General features: G+C 38.1%; 1 protein-coding gene across 1 annotated transcript in view; it reads left to right on the top strand.

The window, feature by feature from the left end:
- Positions 1–15,786, top strand: part of SNTB2 (syntrophin beta 2) — a 77,768-nt gene that overhangs the window by 51,160 nt on the left and 10,822 nt on the right. The window contains exon 5 of the mRNA XM_087827507.1: positions 7,367–7,563. Within this exon, the coding sequence (XP_087683633.1) occupies positions 7,367–7,563 (197 nt within the window). The remainder of the gene's footprint in view (positions 1–7,366; positions 7,564–15,786) is intronic.

The following is a 15,786-nucleotide window of genomic DNA, read 5'->3' as shown; positions in this document are numbered from 1 at the left end:
ATTCTGCCACTTTTGGAAGGTGATTGGGAGCATGTTACTTAGCCTTTCTGTGCTACAGATTCTTCATTTATTAACGAAACCCTAATGAGCCCCAATGAGATAGGGCAGGTGTGAGTATTAAATGAGTTAATACTTGTAAAATGCCTACAGTTGTATCTGACACATTGTTAGCTGCTTTAATTATTATTATAATAATTTATGATTAAGTGAAAATATGTCAAAGAAGAATTCTATGTAAAAAGTATAATTGGTTTAATTTGGCTATTGTTAAAAGAGGAGCTTAGTTCTACAACAGGTTTTTACAAGGAATGAAAGCTTCATATTAAATGTGTGGAATTCGAATGTATTATTTGGATCAACCTAGATATGCAATTGAAATTGACCGTTAATAAAATGGATGGGGCCTGTAGCTCCCTGAGCATGTTTCTTACTGAGTTTAATTAATGTAACAGCAGGGAATTAATGTAGCTCCTTGTTCAGGAAGTACCAGTGGATTAGGAACAAAGATGACAGGCAGATGAGAGGTTTAGTTTTCCCATGTGGCCATGTCTGCCAGGTGGAATTGATTTAAGTCACTACATGATAGAATTAAGTGGGACTTAATCATCTTCTGCCTCCCAGAGGTGGTAGAGTGTGGCCACTGAGAGAGGCCAGAGGATGGAACCAGACCAGGAGGTTTGCCACAAAGAAAGGCAAGACCAGAAAGTGGTGTGCTTGTATCTTTAGTGTGGGGCAAAGAGAGGGTTTGAGATTTATATGAGTAATGAGAAAGGGCTGAGTGTTCACTTTTTACTAATTCTGTCTCTAATACTTTGGAAGATGTTCTTATGAATGAATGGATGAAACGAAAAAAGATGACATAAACACATAGGGAAGAAAAAATAAATTAAGGACCTTGATTATCCACAAAAGTAGATAGACAAAAATCAAACAGCATTGTTAGGGTGCTGTAAATTAACATGAGTTATCATTTATATGCACCTTTACAGATTCTTGGAGCCAAGGGGGGGTGGGGGGGGTGGGGGGGGGTGTGTGTGTGTGTGTTAATAGCTGATATTTCAGGCTGGTGAAGAATTAGGTAAAGTGTGAAAGTGGTAAATGAAGAAGATTTTTTATTTTTATTTTATACATGTCTTGAGATTAAAGCCAGATACTTGATAGAGGTGTAGAACACATTGGTTTTAAAGGTGCTGTGGATTTTGCAGGATGCACATTTTGTCTTCCAATAAGCTTTCTTTGACTGGAGGAGAAAAAGATTCAAAGGAAGTGTGACTGCTTTACAGTGTGGAAAAGTGAGTGGTGTTGTGCTTAGGGGACTTATGGGGCAAAAGCTGCTAAAACGCCCTTGCATGAGCTCAGCTGGCCTCCCCACTAATGGGGCCTTTTGGCGGCGTGTGCTAACCAACTGCTCACAGCAAGACTCCAGCAGCTGGTTTGCATTAGATTCCCTCTGCCAGATATTTCATAATCACATCTGTAGGAAAAATTTTCCTAGACTTTGTATTTTTTAATGTCTCACTTGGGATTAACAACCAAACTGAATACAGTAGACTACACCCTGTCACTTTCCCCATGCTCTGTCTTACTTGGATCATATGTGGAGTAATTTTGAAACTTATTTAACTCTTGCTGAAATAGCTAGTGTTTAAGTGGCATGTTGGTTCTCTGGGAATCAGCTTGGTGAGGTGGTTCTCAAAGTCCACTTTCACGGACATCTGGGGATCCCCTCTTCAGGGGATCTGTGAGTTCAAAACTGTTACTAAGATATAACTTGCTTTTTTTCACTGTTGACGTTTGCCCTGAGAGTTGGTAAAATTGCTGCCATAGCATGAATCAAGGCAGTTGGCACCAAGCTATATGGACTTGGAAGGAATGGGAGTGGTGCCAATTTAACCTCAAAATGTCTTTGTTGAAGCAGTAAAAATTGTTAGTTTTATTCACTCTCAATCTTTGAGTATTCATCTTTTTAATATTGTGTAAAGTATGATGGTTTTCTCAAAGGAAAAGCACATGTGTATTTGAGATGTGAGCCAAACTAGCTGTTTTTTTCATGGAACACCATTTTTTACTTGAAATAACAACTGACTGACAAACTATGGTTAATTAGACTTGGGTATTTGTCAAACATTTTTCTCTAAAATGACAAAAATGATTCTGTCACTTAAGGAAAAAAAACACTGATAGTATTTGTTGCCAATTATAAAATTCTAGTTTTCAAACAAAAATTAGAAGTCTGGAAAACTTGTATCTGTCACTGTGAGCTGACAGCTTCCCAATACCTAAAGAATTATTTGATGACATCAGTAGTGGTATTAGCAAATGTGACTTTTTGATATTGTATAATGAGATGCTTTAAACATTTGGAAAACCTGCATAGCTCAGTGAAAAAATATTTTCCAAGTGACCAATACATGGTGTTACAAAATCATGCAAGCATATAAAAAAGATCCATTCAAAGTGCAAGAGAGACCAGTCAATTTTTAAAGTAACAGGATATTAACTTTATTGATAAAGTTTCAGATCCTGCATTGCAGCTGACCTTTAAGAAACCACTTGAGTTTTGGTTTGGTGGACAGGATATCCACAAATATCTCAAAAGGCTATTAAAATACTTCCTTTTCTAACTACATATTGTGTAAGGCTGGGGTTTCTTCATATACTTCGGCTACATACGGCAACAGAATGCAGAAGCAGATAAGAATTCAGCTATCTTTCATGAAGCTGGATATTAAAGAGATTTGTAAAAAATTTAAAACAATGCCACTCTTCCCATTAAATTTTTTTGTTTTGGAAAATATTTTAATAAAAAATAAGTTATGTTGACATGTAATAGGTTTATTATTATTATTATTATTATTATTTGTTGTTGTTGTTGTTGTTGTTAATCCTCACCCAAGGATATTTTTTCCATTGCTTTTCAAAGAAAGTGGGAGGAGGAGGGAGGGAGAAGGAAGAACATCTATGTGAGAGAGACACATGGCTGCCTCCTGCTCATGCCTCCACCGGATCCGGGGATGGAGCCTACAACCAAGGTACATGCCCTTGGCCAGAATCGAACCTGTGACCCTTCAGCCCAAGGGCCGGTGCTCTAACCACTGGGCCTAACCGGCTAGGGCTCCATTGATTTTTTTAGAGAGTGGGAGGGAGGGAGAAGGGAGAGAGAAAAACATCGATGTAAGAGAGACACATCAATTGGTTTCCTGCTGCCCCTGCCCTGACAGGCCAGGAATCAAACCTGCAACCCAGGCATATGAACTTGGCTGGGAGTTGAACAGTGCATCGATGTGGGGAGCCGATGCTCTAACCACTGAGACACTGGTCAGGGCTATTATTTTTATTTTTAAATTAATATTTTTAAATTTCTCAGTTTTAATTTCTAATTATAATTAATATCAATAAATATGACTGATATAAACAAAAGCATTTTAGAGTACTCAGTAGTTTTTAAGAGTGTAGAAGGGTACTCAGACCATAAAGTTGGCAAACTAGTAGTTTAGTGCTACACACTTGAATCATCTGGAAAAATGTTAATAAAATAAGGTTGAGCCGCACCCTAGTCCAGGTAAATATGAATTTTTAAGGATGTGAGCCAGGCATCAGTCATTTTTAAAAGCTTTTATGTGTCAAGTTCAAGAATGTTTTTGGATGAGATTAACATTTAAATCAATGAATTGTGAATAAAACAAATTATTCCCCCCCAAAATAAAATAAAATAAAAGCTATGTACCAGGTGATTCTAGTGTACAGCCAGGGTTGAGAACTATAGTAATTAACTTGACTAAACCAGTTGGTGGATTAGAAGAAATTGTCTTTTCTCTGAGAGAGACACTCTTGCTTTTTATCTGAACCAATAGTGACTCCCTGACAACTAAAGGAAATGTAAAGGAGCATCCACTTGTTCTTAGATGTGTTCTTGCTCAGGTTGTTATTAGAGGAGTGAAGGAAGGCACCAACACATTTGTAGAAAAATATTATAGGTATACAGCCTACAAGCCATTTTATTTATTTCTCTTTGCTGTACATTTCTCAGCCAAGTTTTTAAAAATTCTGTATGGAAAACGTATTCTGCTGGATTTCTAATAAGTGAGGAAGTATGTTTGTTCTGTTATACTGATCTACTTAGAGCTTCTTAAACACAGGGAAAATATTTTTGGAAGAAGTTAATAAATTGAACTATTTATTAAGTGGTTGCCATGAAGCAAACTGTATTAAGTGGTGGCCATGAAACAAAATGTTGAATAGTTTAATGACCCTAAGGAAAATTACTTTTCTCTTGTTTTGTCCAGATGTGTACTTCACTGTTTTGTTTTTTTTAGCAGTTTCATTGAGATATAATATACATACCATATAAATTACCCATTGAAGTTTTAAATTTAATTATTTTTGGTATATTCACAGAGTTGTACAACCATTGCCACAGTCAATATTCGGACACTTCAGTCACCCCAGAAAGAAACTCCTTACCCATTAGCAGTCACTCCTCATTTTCCCTTCCCTCAGCCCTAGGCAACCACAAATCTACTTTCTGTCTCTATGAATTTGCCTGTTCCTTATAAATGGAATCATACGTTTATATCTTCAGGGTTCACCCATGTTGTAGCAGGTGTCACAACTTCATTTGTTTTTATGGCTGAATAATATTCCATTGTTTGGATATACTATATTTTGTTTATCCATTCATCAGTTGATGGACATTTGGGTTATTTCTGCTTTTTGGCTATTATAAATAATACTACTATGAACATTTGTGAACAAATTTTTCTGCTAACATGTTTTTAGTTTTCTGGGACAAACCTAATATCTAATACCTACCCTAGACTTAATATTTCTTTAAAAAAATCTTGTGTTTCCCTGACAAACCTGTTCTTCCTGCACTCTTTTCCATTTACTAAATGGAAAAACCTTTTCATGTGCTTATTTGCCATCTGTATATCGTCTTTAATGAAGTGGCTGTTTAGATCTTTTGCCCATTTTTTTTTTTCAGTGTTGTTAACTCCAAAGATTTTTTTAAATTGTTGTAAAAACTACATAACAATATTTACCATCTTAACTATTTTTAAGTGTACAACAGTAATGTTAACTATATGGACATTGTTGCACAACAGATTCCTAGAACTTTCTACTCCTGCAAAACTGAGACTCCCATTTCCCCATTCAACCCAGCCCCTGGTAACCACATTCTGCTTTCTGTTTCTCTGATTTTGACTACTTTGGATACCTCATATAATCAGAGTCATGCGGTATTTGTCCTTTTGTGACTGGCTTATTTCACTTAACAGTGTCCTCAAGGTTCGTCTGTGTTGTAGTATATGACAGGATTTTCTTCTTTTTAAGACTAATAGTACCCTATTGTATGTAGTCATTCATGCGTCAACAGATATTTAGGTTGTTCCCACCTCCTGGCTGTTGTGAATAATGCTGCAATGAACATGGGCATGAAATACCTCAAGAGCCTGGTTGCACTTATTTTGGATATATACCAAGAAGTGAATATTTGCCCATTTTTTAAACTGGGTTTTTTGTTTTCTTACTGTTGAGTCTTAAGAGTTCTGTGTATATTTTGGATACCAGTCATTTATCAGATACGTGTTTTTCATATTTTTGCTTCTCTGTGGCTTGTCTTTTCATTCTCTTATCAGTATCTTTCAAAGAGCAGAAGTTTTTAATTAATGAAGTCCAACTTACTGATATTCTCTTTCATGGACTGTGCTTTTAATGTATTATTTTAGATCACCTACATTTTCTCTTAAGACGTCTTCTAGAAATTTTATACTTTTGCATTTTACATTTAGATGTAAGATTCATTTTGACTTAATTTTTGTGAAAAGTCTAAGGTCTTCCAAAACAGGAAGCGCCAGACCCAGATAACTTCACTGGTGGGTTCTACCAAACATTTAAGGAAGAAGTTTCCTATAATCTCTTTCAGAGGATAAAAGCAGAGGCAATGCCCTGGCCACTGTGGCTCAGTTGGTTGCATGTCGTCCCATGCACCAAAAGGTTGCTGGTCCAATCTTGGTCAGGGTTCGTGCCTAGGTTGTGGGCTGCATCACCAGTAGGGAGTGTGCAGGAGGCAGGCAATCAATGTTTCACTCTCACATGGATGTTTTTCTCTTTCTCCCTCTCCCTTCCTCTCTCTAAAAATCAATAAAAATATTTTTTAAAAAGAAAGCAGAGGTAATACTTTCTAATGCATTCTATGAGGCTGGCATTGCCGTATTACAAAAACCAGGCAGACATTACAAGAAAAGAAAGCTAAAGGCCAAGGTCTCTCATAAGCATAGATGTAAAAATCCTCAACACAATATTAGCAAAGCAAATCCCCAGTAGGGAGTATGCAGGAGGCAGCCAATCAATGACTGTCTCTCATCATGGATGTTTTTCTCTCTCTCTCTCTCCTTCTCCCTTCCTCTCTTTGAACTCAATAAAAAACATTAAAGAAAAAAAGAAATGAGTTATCAGGTCATAAAAACATGGAGGAAATTTAAATGCATATTACTAAGTGAATGAAGCCAATCTGACGAGGCTTTATACTGTATGATTCCATCCTGGAAAAGGCAAAACAGTGGAAACAATAAAAAGATCAATGGTTGCTGGTGGGAGAAGATGAATAGGCAGAGTTCAGAGGATTTGGGGGGCAGTGAAAATACTCTGTAAAGTATTATAGTGATAGATGGATGTCATTATACATTTGCCCAAACTATAGAACATACAATACCAAGAGTGAACTCTAAAGTGAACTATGAACTTTGGGTGATTATGATGTGTTAGTGTAGGTTCATCCTTGGTTAAAAAAAAAAAAGTACCGCCCGGCCGGGCGTGGCTCAGCGGTTAAGCGCCGACCTAGGATCCAGGCAATCGGCGTTCGATTCCTGGTCAGGGCACATGCCCGGGTTGCGGGCTGCAGCCAATCAATGACTCTCTCATCATTGATGTTTCTATCTCTCTCTCTCCCTCTCCTTTCCTCTCTCTGAAATCAATAAAAATATATTTAAAAAAAAAAAAAGTACCAATCTGGTGAGTGATGTTGATAATGAGGGTGGCTATGCCTGTGTTGGGGCTCATTGTTTCCTAATAAAAATTGAATCTATTATTGATATGCATAACCTCTTGGGAGCATAAAAATGCCAGTGGGAAATTGGGACCTTGGCCCACCAGCCCAGTATTCTGCCTGTGACATCAAGGGTCATTTTATGGGAAAAAAGAATGGTATCTACTTAAAAGGCTATAATCTTATTTTGAAATGTACTTTTCCAAACATTGCTGACGGCTTTTATAATTATCTGCGTATCAATCAGCATAAATTGCTGACATCTTCCTCTAACAATACATTAATTACTTTTAATTTTTGCTTTGTTTGTGGTCCTAGGTTGGTTCATTCTGGCTCTGGATGTCGGTCACCCTCACTTGGTTCTGACCTTACATTTGCTACCAGGACAGGCTCTCGGCAGGGCATTGAGATGCATCTCTTCAGGGTGGAGACACATCGGGATCTGTCAACTTGGACCAGGATACTTGTTCAGGGTTGCCATGCTGCTGCAGAGCTGATCAAGGAAGTCTCTCTAGGTATAGATTCTGGCATTTCATTCTAATAGTCATTAAACAGAACTGTTGTTATATGTAAAGTAAAAACCATTATCATGTATACCAGACTTAAAATGTTCTGAAATTTGGCAGCTTAAAGTGATAATGATGGGAAGAAATCTGGTTTGTTTCAGCAGCAAAGTTTTTCTAAGCCTGTACATGGCTCTGCACACATTCATGAAACCCTCTGTACAAGATGGCAGTTTTACTGTTCATCGTTTTAATCTGAATGATAATATAAAAGGGCTCATTTACCAAGTACTAGATGCATTGACCCTCTAGTAGATTTGGAATCTAAGATATGGGTAGATACCCTTAAAATAAGAGTATCTGGCAAAGCTTATGGCTAGAGAAAAGTTTGGAATAGGAGTTTCTCTTCAAAAGTTTCAAGATGTATGCCCAATACTTACTGTAATAGATTAATCTAAAGGAATTAATTCTGGTGGTCTCTTTCCATTCTTGAAGCGCCCTCTTGTGGCTAGCCTATCTGAATTGGGGTATGGTTTCATATGTATGTATGTACAGTATTTGTGTATGTGTTATGTGCTGTATATACAGGGTGTCCCCCCAAAATGTATATACACTGAATAATTATAAAGGCAGTGTTTATTAAAATACATTTTATTTCAAAATGTAATGGAATCAGCTGTTAAAGTCTGCTTTTTTTTGGACACCCTGTATGTATAGATATTTCCAGATTGCTTTCCATTTTAATAACAGAGAATAGTCAAAATTAATATACAATTATAGTTTCTAGTGTAGTTTAAATTACTTTAAATATCTTGGTTTTAAGTTAGTTTACTTAATTTTGCTTCTTTTATCTATGATTTTATTTTATAAACCTAGTTTTATAGAATTTATAAAAGGGAAAATGTTTCAAGAACAGAATGTCTTGTGATCTATCCTTCTTTCTTTATTGCTTTTTGAAAGTGAGGGAGCTCCGTGGCTTTAGAACTGCATGAGCAGCATTTCTATGGGTCACCATCTAACATTGGCACAGGGACAGTTTTTTGATGTTGTCAGACAGCGCAGATCTTTTCCATTATTTAGGACCTGCTTAGTATTTTCCTCACAGCCACAATGACGATTCAAGTAGTGACACCAATGACCAGTAAGAACCCACCGTGGATTTTGACCAAAGCCACCACATCCACACTGTCTTTCTCACTCGTCTGTCTCCTGCCTGTTTCTCTGTGGAGTGGTTGGTTGCCGCATTAAGGGCTGTGGGGCTCTGGTTTTCATCTTGACCATAGAATGTGCTTTCTGGGATGGGCCATTCTACAGTTTGAAAGTCTGTGATGCTCTGTGTTCCTGTGGGGAGCCAATCAGGCCAGCACACCCATCAGGCCCTTCACCGGCATCTGGGGTCATCATATCTTCAGGGATCCAAAGAGATATGCTTCCCAAAGAGTTCAGCTTGGATTTTTAACGTTTTTTAGTTTTGGTTTGTTTCTGTGGTGTCTGGCAGCTAAATTTCATATCGCAGAAAATAAAAATCTATCTAGTCCCTGGCTTGCAGTTGTTTAAATAGAGATGGCTTGAGGAGAGGGAGCATAGGGACCGGCTGGTTCCTTATATTTTTAAATAGACAAAAGAAATATTTTTAGGTAATTTTGAACTTTTTTGTTTTCATTCACAGCTATATTTTAACAACTATATTTTAATATTGCCGTTGTAATACTTTCATTTTCACGATTCAGGTCAACTGATGTGCTGTACCGGTTAATCACTTACTCTGTAGCTAGAGCTGTGCCTGATATATTAAACTGGCTGAAGGGAAACCACTCTGATGAAAGTCAGAGTTTCTTTAAAACGTGTGTGTATGTGTGTACATGCACATACTCGTGTGTGCACACTTAGTCTGTTATGTCTTAATATGTGTATGCTTAGTGTGCACATACACATTTGCACATATACACACACATATACATAAGACAAGCATGTCCTTCAGATACATGTTACTACCTTCTGTTCCACTGTGGGAGATTTAGAAAGGTTCATTTAAAATTGTAATTATGGCATGTTGTACCACCTACCCAAATATATGTGGCCTAAAGAAAGTTAGATAGTTGACCCAAAAAAATCACTTAAGCTCTGGTTTTTTATGTCCTATGTGTTTTGGTTATTGATTATCCATTTAGAAAAATTTCAGTGACTACCTACACGATTTGACTAGTAAATGTAATATATGATCTTCATAATGTTCATTTAGTTTTAAACCTTGATTATAGTTACAGTAGAATTGATCAGTGATCCTTCTGGAACGCAAGGACTTTTTTTTTCTAGCAAAGATGAACTTCAAGATGACTAAGCAGAGAATGCAGTTAACTTCCTCGGGTCAATAAAACCATTTCCATTAGTCACAGGAATTGAAAGTATGTGTGTAGTTGTTTGAACTTTAATAAGTATCCTTTTAAAGGCTTAGTTTCATTATACCAATTACCCAAGCTATTAGAGTTTTTAAATCATGCAAGAACTTTTTGAAGATACTTTATATTTCTGGAACTTTGGTGATATGGACTAAAAAGTCATAGCTATAGGTAGCAATTGCATTAATAAATCTGCAGAAAATCTGCAAGAGGAAAAGAAACGTGGGCATTTAAAAGTATTTATATTGTTAGATTATGGGAGTAAAGAATTTGCGGTAACCATGTTCTTCTCAGTTTTGTAGAAATTTTCTAGTCCCTTTTTTTCATGTACTCAGCAGATACTGGTTGAGTGTATTCTCTGTGCTTTTACTGGCTATACTAAAATAAACAAAACAAGGTAGAGCCCCTGCCTTTGAAGTAGGAAGGACAGAAACAGAAAAAACAATAGTACAGATCAGGGTTGTCATAAGCCATAAACGAGATACATGTTATCTCACCCTGACACACAACCCTCTAAGGCAAATTTTATTACCTCCATTTCCAAGACGAAGGAACTGGGTTAGTGTGGCTGGGACTTGAACTGGGGAATTTCTGACTTCAAAACCAGTGCCTCTAGCCCCTGCATTAACCTCTAAATGACTCATTCTTTTTTTTTTAATAATTTCTTTTTTTAATATCTTTATTGATTTCAGAGAGAGGAAAGGAGAGGGAGAGAGAGAGAGAGATAGAAACATCAATGATGAGAGAGTCATTGATTGAGCCCACACCCCGGGCGTGTGCCCTGACTGGGAATTGAACCCCGATCTCCTGGATCCCAGGTCGACTCTCAACCACTGAGCCACACCCGGCCGGGCTACATGACTCATTCTTATGGCCAAGTTAAACTCCTGGTGGCATATACATTATCGGTTTCTCTTAATTCATTAAATCAACAAATATTTACTGAGTATTAGTTACAAAGCCCTGTTTGTTAATGAGAGTAATAAAAATAAATAAACCTCATGCCTTTGACCAACTAGCTATAAGAAAGGAATATAGTGTCATGTTCTTTGTAACCCTGGGTATGATTAGCCTGATGATTATACTTGATGGACTGGCTTTTGCTATGCACAGTAATGGAGAATGTTGCCACAGTCTTTCTCTGAGAGAGTCCTGAGCAGTCCCGCCAAGTTGAAGCTGCAAAGCCCATTCCTTCTTGGTGGTTCTGAATGCCCAGAGGAGCCCACAAAGTCCTATAGCTGCTAAAGGGTCTTGCTGGAAACATTGGAGCCCCCAGAGCCCTCTTCCCAAGTAACTTACCGCAGAGCAGCAAAAACAGGATTTGCAGGATAGAATTTATTTGCCATCAGGGTCTTTGTCCTTCATGATACACTGGTAACCACCAGCAGTATCTCATTTGGAAAGACACAAAGAAGACACAAGTTGTATTTACCAGTATTCATCTTGGTGTAACACTAATAGATTTATTATTAATTAATGAGCTTTTTTTCCCCTCTTAGCTTAAATTTTTTTTTTTCCTATCAAGGGAGCTGCTTAGAAAGTTATCTTTAATGTATGTCATTATGCTCAGCAATATCTTTGTGGTTTGAAAAAGCCAGTGTCCCTTCCACTTAGCGGATTGTGAAGTAGTAGCCAGAGCAGTAGAAGGAAAACCAGGGCAGGTGGTGACAGTAAGTTTCACGGAAGTCAAAGGAAGAATATTCAAGGAGAGGAATAGGCAGTAGGGGTAAATGTATCAGTTGGCATGATTTAGGGTGCAGTTAACAGAAAACACCCTCTAAAACTACATTAAACATTGAAGAAATGTATTCTCTCACATAAAAGAGAGTAACAAGTAAAAGGAGGGCGGGTGGTATTTTCTCTTCTCAATCATAGTTCTTTTCAATCTGAGCCAGTTTGGTTCATATGCACATCCTGGACCAATGCCAATCACCAGGAGAAAGCCACGCTGTCTGCCCTTGACGTTGAGGTCACCCTTCCCTAAAACACATTAGGAGAAAGTAGAAATCTGAATAAAATTGGGGTTTGGCTGTAAAGGAAGAATAGAGAAATAGAAGCTGTGTAGACAGCCAACAGTGTGCACTACAAATATCAAGTAAGACAAGGGCTGAAGAAGCAGGTCAGATTTAGCGACATGCAAATAATTGGTGCCCTTGGGGACAGGCGGCTGGTGGTGTGATGGCAGATTGCAAAGGGCTGAGGATTGACTGGGAGGTAAAATGTGGATAAACTGAGTGTAGACAGCTCTTTCAAGAAGTTTTGCTGTGAAAAGGAGGAGAGAGGGGACTGGTAGAAAGAGGAAGGTAAGGAGTTGTATAGGAGGTATTACTTTTAATGAGAGAGACTTGAACATTTTTAAAAGTTAATGGAGGGATCTGGTTTAGAGGGAAATGTTGAACATGGCAAGAGGAAAAGAGGAATAATCAGTCTTGTTCAGTTTTTGAGAAGGTGGGAGTGGATGGGACCCAAAGCACAGGTGGAGGGATTGGCCTTAGCCTGGAGAGGGACAGATGGGAGAGGGGAAAGGCTGGGTGGAGCTGTGCATCCACATCTTAGCCGTTGAAGTGGGCATTGCCTTTTCCTCCTGAGTAATTTGTGCCATAGACATCCTGGCTTTTACTCCATCCCTAACTGCAAGTGCAATTACAGGTTACTTTTATATTGTTTGAATTTTTAAAGTTGCATCTTACTTGTATAACAGGACAACTTTTTTTGCCTAAGAAGCCATCAGTTAGTCCCATATACCAAAACCATCACTACAAAGAATTTTACAATATAATACTACTGAGAAGCTGGGAGAAATAGCAGAGTTTTAGTTTGAGGATTTCCTGTGAAGTCTAGGGCTGAAAATAATGGATTTTGCTAGGGCCCAAATATTGGTCCTCTTGTCCCAATCCCAGTGTCTTATATTTGCCCAGTTAAATAAGGTTAGCATAATCATCAGGAATGGTACCCCCCAAAAAAGCCAGGTATTAATGCTTCAGATCAGTGGTTCTCAGCCCCAACTGCACAGTGGGATAGCCTGGAAAGCTTTTTAATCATTTCGATGCTCAAGTGCTACCTCCACACGTTTGTTTTGGTTTTTTGATTGATTGATTGATTGATTGATTGATTGATTGGAGAGAGAGAGAAGAAAGGAGAGAGAGAGAAACATCAACTTGTTGTTCCACCTATTGATACATTCATTGGTCTGACTAGGGATGAAGCCATCAACCTTGGCATATTGGGAGACGCTCTAACCAACTGAGCTACCTGGCCAAGGCTACCTCCACAGGTTTTAATTCAGTTGAACAGGGCGTTAAAAGGTCCACAGATTATTTGAACCTTTAATAGTTTAAGAACCACTACTTTATATTTTGAAAATAAATTTTAAAATTTAAAATTAAAAAAAAAAAAAAAAAATACACACACACACACACACACACACACACACACACACACAATTTTGAATGTACTAAAAACCATTGAGTTGTATCCCTGGTCGGTGTTGCTCAGTTGGGCATCATCTCGTACACCAAGAGGTTGCAGGTTTGATTCTCCATCAGGGCACATGCCTGAGTTGCCTGCTCGATCCCCAGTAGGAGGCATGCAAGAGGCAGCTGATCAATGTTTCTGTCTCATCAATGTTTCTATCTCTCCCTTCCTCTCTCTCTAAAACCAATAAAAACATATATTTTTTTAAAAACATTGAGTTGTATACTTGAAATGGGTAAATTGTAGAGCATGTGAATTATATATCAATAAAGCTTTATTTTATTAAAGCTTTATTTTATTAAAAAGATAAATCAGTTATAATAATTGAAACCTTAAAGGTAAAGTCAGAATTTCAAGTGCAGTGATTCATGATACAGGGAAAGACTCATCAAGGAACTATGTTTAGAATGATTGAGCTTGGATGAGTACATATGGTAAACTCAAGATTCCTGGTTTTATGTGGTTGGTCTGCACATAGGCCTTGCTTCCCCACTATCTCTCACCCCATCCCTGGTCACCACCTTGTCCTTGACCCCTACCCCAGTTTGTGGGTGGGTGTTGAAGTAGATCTCAGCAATGAGATGTATCTTAGGCAAGAGTTGAGGATGTCTCTTTTGCATATTACTTGGTAATAAATTTTCCCCCAAACCCTGAAAGCTTATTATTTTAATTTTTAGATGAGTTAAAGGTTATAATTAATTTTGGTATACAGTACACACTCTACAAAGTATCCATCGTTGTTTGTTGTACTTTTTATTATTATTTAAGACTCAACTGAAATAGCACCTCTGTTAAGGCTTTTTCAATTTCCCAGAGTTAATCCACACCCCCCTCTTCTGTCCTCTCACGGCATTTGGTCCATCTTTCTGTTATAGCACTTCTTTCTGTATTCGTATTTCCTTTTCTTTCTCTCTCACTTGTCTGAACAGAAGCCATCTTTTATTCAGCCTGTATCTCCCATCACCTAACACAATGTCTGGCACATAAGTGCTCAACACAATCCAGTATAGATTGGTTGTAATTAGCCGTCTGTCTTCCCTGCTACCCTGTCAGAGCAGAGAATTTAAAACTATATGAATAAGTGAAATAATGAGCAAACAAACCAATGAAGTAAGACATAATTCACGATTCCACTGGACAGTCACTCTTCACGTATGTTTTCTAATTATTCTGGATCCAGGCTCAAGAAGTTGCTTCCCTTTATCTTCAGCTCTGCCCACCATCAACGCACGTTGTACGGGACAGAAGGAACACAAAGCACCCAGTGCTGAGTGCTGAGTGTTTATCTCCCTCCGCTGATTACCTCAAAAACTGTAGTTTTCTCTTTTAAACTTCAGTAACTGAAGTCCTGAGATTGGCCCTGAATGCTGCTGTTGTGTGTCTTTTTATATTTCTGATAACAACCCTGTTAAGCAAAATGAGTATATTAAATTTTTTACTGACTTATCTATAAATTGAGGTGGATTGTAGTTTTATAGCCATCTGAAAGGATTTTAGTTGACTCAAAACATCAGGATGGTTATAATAAGCCACCTGGACCAGCTCAGAGTTTTGCTAATAATTAGTCCCAGATCCTGCCCTATCAGAATAGGGCCACTTGTCACAGGTGTCTGCCCTACACAAACACACATATGTGCATGTGTGCTGTCTCTGTCTCTCATTAAATCGGCGTCAGAGGCTTATTTATCTTTGGTTCATTTCTCCTGCAACCCAGTATGGGTGAGGTGTGTCCAGTACTTGATCAACATCGCCTCACTGGTTTTTCCTACTACTTAGGGAGAAACCATTTAGCCAAGACTATTAGGCACAACAGCTTTATGGCCAGTTCATATTCTCATTCAAAACTGTCTGGTATTGATTATAAGTTTTAGACTAAAACAAACTCAATTCTAAACCTAAACATATTCAGTATGACCTTTACTTACTCCTTCTCAAAGGTGAGGTAATCATAAACAATATTCTGGTTTGTTTTTTAAGTAACACACACAGACACTGACATTTCGATTTCTTTCCTTCCCTCCTGAGGGGAAACAGTCCTGAACAGAACATTTTAAGAAATCTCTTGCTAGACAAGCTTGTTGAGGGGTTAGTGGCCTGGCTTTGCTAGCTGTGATGGTGGATCTTGCCCCACTGGGAGTGCACCTGCACTGCACCTTTTTCAGCCGGTGCTGCAAGAACTTGGGCAGGTCCTTGCTCTTTGAGCGTTTCTTTTCTAGACTAGAGCTGACCCCTCTCTTCTCATCAGATCTCAACTCCCTTGACTATGCTATATCTTCAGGGATGTTAATAGAATACAATTCTCTTGAAAACTACCCTGGTTGCCTTGATTGGGATCTGTCTGTTCTTTCTCTAACCCCCTCAG

Source organism: Miniopterus natalensis, chromosome 18 (assembly GCF_054644295.1).
Source record: "Miniopterus natalensis isolate mMinNat1 chromosome 18, mMinNat1.hap1, whole genome shotgun sequence".
In the NCBI taxonomy this organism is placed as follows: domain Eukaryota; kingdom Metazoa; phylum Chordata; class Mammalia; order Chiroptera; family Miniopteridae; genus Miniopterus; species Miniopterus natalensis.
This window is presented reverse-complemented; position numbering and strand designations above follow the sequence as displayed.